Source organism: Pseudomyrmex gracilis, unplaced genomic scaffold (assembly GCF_002006095.1).
Source record: "Pseudomyrmex gracilis isolate BER0280 unplaced genomic scaffold, ASM200609v1 scaffold_3216, whole genome shotgun sequence".
NCBI classification, from domain to species: Eukaryota; Metazoa; Arthropoda; class Insecta; order Hymenoptera; family Formicidae; genus Pseudomyrmex; species Pseudomyrmex gracilis.
Window position 1 is genome coordinate 1 of NW_018023800.1, and position 9,931 is coordinate 9,931.

Below are 9,931 nucleotides of genomic sequence, written 5' to 3' on the forward strand. Positions count from 1 at the left end.
CGAATAATTTCGTGTCGAATCGTACGGTGTCGAATAATTTGGTGTCGAATAAATCTGTGTCCAATAATTTTGTGTCCAATAATGTGGTGTCGAATCGATCGGTGTCGAATCGTACTGTGGTCAAACGGAACACGCCCAGTAATTTCTATTAATTTCGGCTAAAAATTTCGTCCGCCATCTTGGTCCGCCATCTTGGATCCGCCATTTTGAATTTTGCAAATCTGACTTCAGATTCGTGATCAGCAACCCCAAAAACCCTCGTAAACTTAATTTGGTGCAACTCGGTTGACTAAAATTTTTGTCCGCCATCTTCGTTCGCCATCTTGAAAATTTTAAAACAGCCAAGGTTATATCTGAACGTAAAATTTTCCGCTTTTTCATTTTCCGGTGTCAAAAAGGGGGGTTTCCATCTTAAAAAAACCACTTCCGGTTGAAGTAACCCACTTTCGGTCAAAATCAAAAGTTGAAAGGTACGCCATTTTGGTTCCCCCTCGAAACCCTACAACTTTTATATAAAACTTGTTTCGATTCCTGGCCACACAAACGAGTTATTGGAGGTGATAGATTCAGGTGACTCACCCTGTATAATTATTTTAATATTAATTATTTTAAAATTAAATCAAATCACAGATCGCAATACAGTTTTAAAAATGAGAGAACAATTATTTATATATTAGTTGCTGCATTAGCTTTCGCATTTTCGCGAATTAATCGGAGAGTTGCTTGTCTGACCCAAGTTTTTAAATTTTCTTCGAACTTCGCTTCTGTAATGGCAGGACAACTTTTTTTATAGCAGCTGAAATATATAAAAATATATAAAATATAAAATATATAAAAATTTATATGATACTTTAAAATTACTTTTATTTATTCAAAGAAAGTTAAATAATAAGCAAAGTAATATAACAATATTACTTACATTTTATGTAAGTAATAATTTTTTAATCTTTTAATTTAAAGTTGTTTTTTGCCCCGGTCCAAGAGCATTTCGAAGCAAGATTGTTGGTAAACAATTTTTGCAATGCTCTTTTTATTGCGTCTTTTGATGTAACACCATCAATCATAACCAACATGATGACCTACAACAAAAATTTTAATAAATTATATTTTTATTCACACAGAAAAAGATACTGAAATATCAATCAAATATCACTTTGTATGTAAATTAATATAAATTTGATATACGCGTAATAAACATATGAAATAATGTCTGATTGATATCTCAAATATTTTCTGCTGTATGAATAACATCAAAATGATTAGATAGTAATGAAAGGCATACCACTTGTGATTGTGCTTCTTTTGCCACTAATATAGCTTCAAAATTATTAATGTCTTCAATTTGATTTATTGGTAATTGTGGAATCATATCAATATTATGATTATTTATTACATAATTGCAGTTTTCCAAATTATGTAAGCGATTATCTAATCGTGTACATATAAGTTTTATCTCAATAACGTAACGTAGAATAGAATAGAAGACCAACGTTCTCAGGCAGATATCTTAATTATTTTTCTAACCATCCTATCAGCCAAAAAAGAGGCACTGTCATCAGCCTCGTAGATAGAGCCTTCTTTTTATCACACCCTAAGTTCCATTCTAAGAATTTTGACTTGACTTTAACATTTTAATTGGCAATACTTATCCTCGTGACCTTATCTATGACATTTTTATACAGAGATTAAAATACAATTTTTTTAAAAATAATGACTTAAGAAGGTTCTTGTCTAACAACACGTCTAATGATACACAGCGTCGTTGGTTTGTGATGCCTTATATAAATAATTTTTCTGAGAAATTTTTAAAAATATTTCTTAAAGACTCTAATACTCGTTCAGCTTTTTATAGCATTGACAAATTGGCTAAATTCATCAATGTTCTCAAGGATCCACTATCTNCATCCACACGTCCTTCTGTCGTATATAAAATTAATTGCCGTGATTGTGATGCATCATATGTTGGACAAACTGGCAGAATGTTGCAAGTGAGAATAAAAGAACATAAAAACCATATTAACAGAAACTCTTCTCAAAGATCTGTAATTACTGACCACAGAATACAATATTCTCATGATTTCGAATGGGATAGAGTAAAGATTTTAGATAGCGAGAGATCTTACAATAAACGTCTGATATCGGAAACGCTGCACATTAGAAGTCAAATCCACAGTCTCAATTTGCAGAGCGACACCGAAAATCTCGACAAATCTTATTTACCTTTTGTCGATAATACATGTTGATTAAAATGTGCCCTGTAACTGTTGTTTGCGGCTTTGACTTCTATTTAAAATCGACACACAATTGTTCGGTGTCTTCAGTCGCTTCACTACACTGTTAAAAGATCGTCGGGTTCTGTTCTTGCAATATTGAACACTCTAGGCGACACGTTGCGATGACCATTACTGTATTATTTTGTAAATTTTTAATCAACTTGTTATCACAGTGTTTTTCTATATAATGAAATTTCTGTTCTGTAGAATCATTTAAATTTTGTAGAATTGTATTCAAAAAGACCTGATACAAAGGTCGAAAGCTTTACATTCAATAAAACTTATTTCAACAATATACACACCGTCATCTGTGTTCGCTTCAACAGCCATTAACAACACCTACATATTTTAAGAATTTTATTGTATTTAAGTTTTAGAAATTAACTATGTACACATTGTTGCTCAACGGAAACCGCGAGAAGGTGGTGGTTTCTTCCGTCAAAAACAATGTAAAACATTTGTTTTGTTCAATATTGTGATGATTGTTTATATATACGTTTTTTAGCATAAAAAATAATGAGTAAAATAATTGGAATAATTCTACATGTTATAGTATAAAACAATATTTCAATAAAAATATAACTACAAATAACTACAAATATATAAAAATTAATACACTATTTACAAAACCAATGTTGTGTAAAAAGAATATTCCAAAAAGAATATATTGTAGATAGTGTTACGTCCTGGGGACTCCACGGGTCCCTTTTTCTTGCAACGCGACGCGCCAACGCATAACAAATTTCCCTTTTTATAAATAACGAAAAACAATAAATAACTCGAACGGGTCTCCTATCGTTTGGAAACTTATACTCCAGACGATAGGAGAGCAAACGGAAATTCCATCGGCGCCCGAGAAGATAAACCGCGCCTAGTAATAACCCGAAATTTTAAACTTATTGTTTAAACATTCTAAACAAACCCGTATCTCCGGGCCAGGAAGAACACCGCTCATAAAAATTAGACCAGTCGGAGCAAATAGAACTCCGGCGCCACGAGCAATTTTATTATAAATCAATAGCAAAGGGTCTTGATGGCGTGATCAAAAACCAACACTCTCCCTTTTCCCTTCTCCGGAAAATCGGACGAGCCGACCGAGCCGAGAGATCGTTGCCGATTGGCGATCTCACGAAGTTTACCCGACCACTAACTAACGAATAGAAACTGGCAAAGCTCGACTGAGTTTTCCGATTAGGAGAGTCCTCGCTTACTCAAAATTGTATATAAGCCAGGACTCTCAGAACCGAAGGCAGTTAGAGCCGCAGATTTTAGAAGTACCACAGCGAGTGAGTGAGTGACAGTGAGTGCAGAATGTGAGATCCAAGAGTGAACTACTGCGCCGCAACAGCCTAGAACCTTTTATTAATCAACATCACTGGTCCGCAGTAAGTCCACCCACAAATTCTAATCGGAGGTTCTACTTGGGGAATTCAATTCGAGATTAATACTCAGAATCTATCAGAGGCGCATAACCACCTAGAAGTATCGCGAAATCATATTATTTTGTTTGGACTTGGTTAGGTGGCGTGCGAGAGCACGGACACGGTTGTAAGAACGTACGAGATAATAAAGGTTTAGCTAGACAAAGAAAATAGGAAAGTCAATACAAGTAGTAGAAATAGACGTAGAAGTTAAAAAAATAGGAGGAGAAATAAAGGCAAGGTAATCGGATTGAAGAGGAAAGAGAAAACTGAAAGGAAAGGAAGGCAGGGGACAAGAGGTTATGGCGGCAAAAGGTACGGAGGCAGGAAAGGTAGGAAGACCGACAAGGCTGAGGAAGGAGAAAGAAGAGAAACAAAGGCAATTAGAGTTTCCGATGGGAGGAAATGAGATAAGCAAGACGGAAAAGAAAAAGGTGACTATTACGGGGATGGAGACAAGAAGAAGACGAGGGGTGGAGGCTGAAACAGAAGGTACAGAGAAGAGAAGGTCAGAATCAGAATTTGAGTTAGAAAAGAAGAGATCCAAAGAATTCATGGAAGAATGGAAAAAGAAAGAGCAAGTATGGGAAATCAGGATAAGGATCTTGGAAGAAAGGATGGAAGAAATAGGTAAAATAGTCAAAGAAATGAAAGAAAGAGATGAAGAGAGAGAGGAATATTGGCTGTCGGAGAGAGAGGAAATGAGCGGGAAAAGTGTAGCAAGTGCAGCGAGTGCAGTAAGTAGAAGTATGAACAGCCACGTAAGCTCTGCGTCAGATAAAAGCATAGATAGGTTAAGTGTAAGAGAGATATACAAAATAAAAAGTCTCATTTCCGACAAAGAAAAAGAGGATAGAAAGAAGAACGTAGTCGTGAAAGGGATAGTAGAGGAAAGAGAATTAAAAATGATAAGGGAGGACCCGAAGAGGTGGGCGAAATTCTTCTTCAAGAGTAAGTTAAGGTTGGATTGCAATGTCGAGCAAGGTAGAGTAAGCAACAAGGTCATAGTAATCAAACTAAGCAGCGAAGAAGAAAAGAGGGCGGTAATGGAAAATAAAAACAAACTGAAAGGAGAAAAGATATTTATTCAGCACGACTTGACTTGGGAAGAGAGAAAAATTCAGGAGGAAATCTATAAGTGGGTAAAAGAGAAGAGAGAAAAAGGAGAGGAGGTGAAAATAGGGACAGGAAAGGTAAAGATCCAAGGAAAGTGGAGACAATGGAGGGACATACAAAGAGAAATGGGGACAGATAAACGGAGAGAGGAAGAAGTGAAGGAGATGGAGGATAAGGAGGATGCAGAGGAAGAGAACTAGAAGGAGGCCTGAGGGAAGGAACGGAAAGAACACCGCCGGAGGACAAGAGAAACAAGTTAAGAGGAAAGTATATTACATGTAAGGAAGGAGGAAAATCAAGAACAAAGAAAGAAGATTAAGACTAGGAAAGTAAATGTAAAAGTGATAAGGGGAGAGAAGAAATAATAATTGAGCGAAAACAGAGAAATATAAGACGATATAAGTGTAAGCTGATGTAAATATATGTATTATATGTAACAGATGTAATAAATGTTATAGATGTGTATAGGATATAGGTAATAGGGTTATGTTGGAGGATTAGAAGGGAGGGGGTGAGAAGAGAAGTGTCTAGACAAAGTAGAAAGGGTAATTAGAAAATAACTGGCGTTCGCAATAAGGAGAAGTGATATATGTATTAGGATAAGATAAGTGTAGAAAGAAAATTGTAAGAAAGCTGTAAAAAAGGTGTAACCAAGTCCCCTTCAAGCCGCTAAGGCAGAAGGTAAAAAAATAAATACATATTATTTTGTTTCTTCGCAACCAACTTCTTTTGACCACTCTCGACGGGAGAGCAGTTCGCGATTCCAATCGTGAATAGCGTCCGACCGAGCAACCAACTCCTGTTCGACAACCCTCGCCGGGAGAGCAGTTCGCGACTTCAATCGTGAATAGCGTCCGAATTATTTCTTTTTCCTTCCTAAATCACGAAAACAAACAAAACCCGCTTATCTCCGAATATCAGTCTTAGAATCATGACAAATCCAAATTTATTTCTATCATTAAATCTATCGGAACCTAAGAAATGAAACAAAACCGAATTTGTCAACTGACATAAGGAAATACATTTCTAAGATGATCTAAATTATAATATATCAAAAGCAATTATTGATAGTCGATATATATCGGAACGAAAATATCGATAAAGTATAATATCAGAACGAAAATATCGCATAAATAATACATAATAATAATAAAAAATTTTATATAAGTTATTAATTGTATATACATTAATTGTATATTGTATTAAGTTAATATATTTAACTTAATTGTATATAATTTAAAATTTAGTATTACAAAGTTATTATTAAAATAAAAATAAAATGTGTTACAGCAGTAACAAAACATCTAAATAATTAATTCAAATATCATAATAAACGATATTAAATTGCTGTCTAAAAATAAAATAATAACTAATACTTCATAAACGAATTAAGATATTTATTATAGTTTAAAACTAGTAATAAATTTCCACGGTGGTAAGAACCGATCGCTGGATGTGTTTTGCAAATATATATATAACAATTTTAAGTTAAATTGTTATGTTATTAGCTATAAAAAAATTATATTAACATGAAAAATAAATAACTTCAAAATAGAATTTCTCTTTGTCTTTTATTAAAATTTTTTAAAAATATTACAAGCAGCAGATACAATCATTAAAACAAGTATGATTCAAAAAAGATTATTACATAAGATTAATGTCAAAAAATTATACTGACCACCATTGGTGGTCATCCCAAGGAGAACAAAAAGTCACAAAAAAGTCAAAATGATGTCACTTTGATCTCAAAAGATCATTACTTTGTCAAAGAGTCAGAGTAGTAAAGTCAAAATGACATCATAATGACCTTTGTGCAATAACTTCTTTAAAATGAAAAGTTTGTGCGCTTTTTTTGTATCATTATCTCATTCATCATCCTTTGCATCCTTAGTCTTTCAATTTGGTCTGACTAAGACTAAAAACCGTGCGTAAGATCTTTTACAGTCTTCATTGCGTCCGTTTTTCTCTCTTTTTTTTCTTCTTTTGTATGATCGAGGTTGTCAACGCGATAAGCTCGCCAGTGGAAGCTCGGCAGTTTAGCGAGTCATTACACTCGCAAATTAAGGTAATTTACGAGTTAGACGTTAAAAATTCAAAGTCCCCATTCAAATATTTCCGGAATAACGGTAAAAAACTGTGATTGGAGGGTTTTTGGCGTGTTAAGAGCGCTCTGATAGCAAGTTCTAAAGCCTGTTCTACATTAAGCAAGACGCAAACGCAAGCAGCAGGTCTCGCGGAATTGACCAATCACGTTGGCTGATTTACTGATTTGATCAATGTGATTGGTCAATTCCGCAAGACCTGCGACTTGCGACCCGTATCTGCGTCTTATGTAGATAGATTTTTATATAGAACGGTCTTAAGAGCATTGCACGTGACAAAAGTTTAGTCGTAATTGTAAGGTCGTAAGTAAATCAACCAATCACAGGCCAATATTCTAGCTAATACTGGTCTGTAGTTGGTTAAATTGTTTACGACTTTACGGTTACGATTAAAACTTTTTTATGTGCAAGAGTATCAATCCACCATCATCTTAAGGGTCGTCTACAATGGAGAGTTTTAGACTGTAACAGTAAGAAACTGACAAATCACAATCGATTATTCTTCTGTACTTTGCCTGAGATTGGTCAATTTCTTACTATTACGGCCTACAACTCTCCATTGTAGACGGCTCTTTATCTTTTGCTACCTGTTGCCGCGTGGTTGCCGCCGTGTGAGACGTATTTTGACTCCGTGCGCCGGTAATTTGCTGTGTCTTGTTTATTCTGGATGGATTAGCTTTCGGGATGGCTCTTGAAGGTAATTATTCATAAAATATTTAATATTTTTGTTTAGATCTTTATGATCGGTGTTAGAATCGCACTGTAATGTATCTTATTGTAAAGTACACTGATTTATTAGTATATTTATTGCCATACCATAGATAAGGGCTATCTTCCTTTTTAACTTTTGAAGATCTGGAGAGCCTCAATATTTTTAACCTCAATTTTTGTGTGGCCATTTGATGATATGCTTGTGATTTGCATTGAAAAATGATTCGAAACTGGATACACGCTACCTCAGTCAAAGAGATCAATAGGCGTCTTCGAAATGAAGAAGTCAGGCAGGCCATTTTAGCTGTTGATGCTGAAGAACATGCAGAGAATGAGAGAGTTGATGTTGAACTTGAGCAAGCAGTAGATGATGTGGTTCACGCCAACAATGATAAAAACATTAATGACGAACAGAAAGACTATGATCAGAATGATGATTATGGTAGTATGTTTTTTGTACTATGAGCAGCTAAGGCTTTACATGAGAAATGAATTCTTTTGTTGAATTCTACGTACTGTTGTTATTATTTGTAGCATTTCCATCACAAGCAAGCAGTTCTAAAAAAAAAAGCTTCAAAGAAATTGCATGATAACCCTGGTGTTCATGAATCAGTAAAAGAGATAGTATGTGAAAGTCAGTCATGTCAGTCCATGCCCGAGCAGAAGACATCAGATTCTTTTAAAGACACAGAAACGACTAGCAGTAAGTTCAAATCATTTTTGAGTATTTTTATGAATAATATGATTTAGAAGTATGTTAATGTGTTTATCTTTGACAGAAAGTCTTGTAAACCAAATGCATCTTAATCTCCTTCAAGAGCTTCATAGAAAAGTGGATTGGCTTAGTATCAATATGAGTCGAATATTAGACGAGCTTTTCCCTGATGAGTCTAGGTTTGACCGTTTACAAGGATTTCCTTCTTTATCTTTAAACACAGAGAATGATTTGGCAGAATTTGAATCTTATTTAAAGAATAAACCAATTTTCAATAATATGGTGAATCTTACTTATTCTGTTGTTCTCTATTATTGTTTCTCTGACATAAAACATTTTTAAATTATTTGTTATACATTTCAGATGAAGTATCTTGGAGAAAAGGGAAAGGGCGAGTCTCATCTTTTACGTACTCCATTCTGGCCGTCCTCATCTCCAACCAACTTGCTCGCATAATAAGCTGGAAGGGCACAGGTGGAGTCAAGCTTAGCTTTGAAAAATCAACAACTAAGAAACTGGTAGAATGTACGTACGTATAAAAGTACAACTATTATTATTTGTTTTTAAGATTTTGTATTATTTACTTATTTTTTCAAAAAGATTTCATCAACTGACTTGAACTATGTTTTTACTTTTAAGATGTATGCTTAAAGAAGTTTGGTGAGCTGCCAGTTCATGTTTTTGAAGATAAGATGAAAAGATGGTTTAACCACTGAACTCTATATACACTGGAATGCGCATCTCCATCTAACAAGCATAGCGAGACGTGGCACAAATTGATCAGCGCCATTTTTGTTTGGCCTGATATTTGAGCAAATCAAAAGCGCGTTCCACGCGCGGTCCCGCTACAAGTTAGCGACATGAGATGTTGTGTACCCGGGTGTGGGCAGAGAAGTCAAAAGGGGATTTCATTTCATAGGTAAGGATTTTGGTGTGAAATATATCAGTTGCATGTATTAACAACAATGTAGGATGAANATCGTTAGGTTAGGTTAGGATGTTGTAGATAGAAATAATATTTTTTATTGCTTACATTCTTACATACTTTTTATTTTTAATTGCTTAAATATTTACATATCTTTTATATAGATTTCCAGTGAAAGATCCGAATCGAACTCAACAATGGATTGATAGAATATATGCGTTTTTGGAAATGCATAATTGTAAACAGAAAGCTTAAAAAAGACAAAACAATTTGTTTTATGTTCCAAACATTTCCTTAATAGCGATTACCTTGTTACAACAAGTAGCCGTATGTTGAAAATTTCAGCATGTCCTTCAGTCTTTTTGGTAAGTTATACAGGGTCCGCCACTTAAATCCGGACAAAAATTTTTTTCTCGAAAACGTTGTTTATTACAGAAAATATGAAAAAACATAAATAGACTGCTTTATAGCTGGGTTAAGGGATCTTTTCTGAGACATTTTACTCAATGTATCCGCCCTGCGTTTCGATCACCGCTTCAATCCTATTCCGAAAGCGCGAGCATGCCGTCTGCAATTGCGCACGGTCCATTTTTATGAATGCCGCTTCAATAGCGGCTTGGAGAGAGGCTACATTAGGGTGTCTGGCTTTGTTACTATCCCTCTCGACT

General features: G+C 34.8%; 2 protein-coding genes across 5 annotated transcripts; both read left to right on the forward strand.

Moving 5' to 3' along the window:
- The first annotated feature begins 3,996 nt into the window (after positions 1-3,996).
- On the forward strand, positions 3,997-5,010 carry LOC109863107 (golgin subfamily A member 6-like protein 22). Its single transcript, XM_020443297.1, has 2 exons — positions 3,997-4,737; positions 4,786-5,010. Exons 1-2 carry the CDS (start codon positions 3,997-3,999, stop codon positions 5,008-5,010), a joined length of 966 nt encoding a protein of 321 aa, XP_020298886.1.
- A 2,467-nt stretch (positions 5,011-7,477) lies between these two features.
- On the forward strand, positions 7,478-9,708 carry LOC109863109. Of its 4 annotated transcripts, none has more exons than XM_020443299.1 (7): positions 7,478-7,609; positions 7,734-8,068; positions 8,158-8,326; positions 8,403-8,620; positions 8,702-8,867; positions 8,978-9,257; positions 9,428-9,708. In XM_020443299.1, the coding sequence occupies exons 2-5, from the start codon at positions 7,991-7,993 to the stop codon at positions 8,792-8,794; spliced, it is 558 nt and encodes a 185-aa protein (XP_020298888.1). In that variant the 5' UTR covers positions 7,478-7,609; positions 7,734-7,990; the 3' UTR covers positions 8,795-8,867; positions 8,978-9,257; positions 9,428-9,708. The 4 variants fall into 4 exon arrangements, with proteins under 4 accessions (XP_020298888.1, XP_020298887.1, XP_020298890.1 ...); XM_020443298.1 differs by having other exon boundaries at positions 8,702-8,863; XM_020443301.1 differs by having other exon boundaries at positions 7,734-8,065; positions 8,702-8,863.
- The last annotated feature ends 223 nt before the right edge of the window (positions 9,709-9,931 follow it).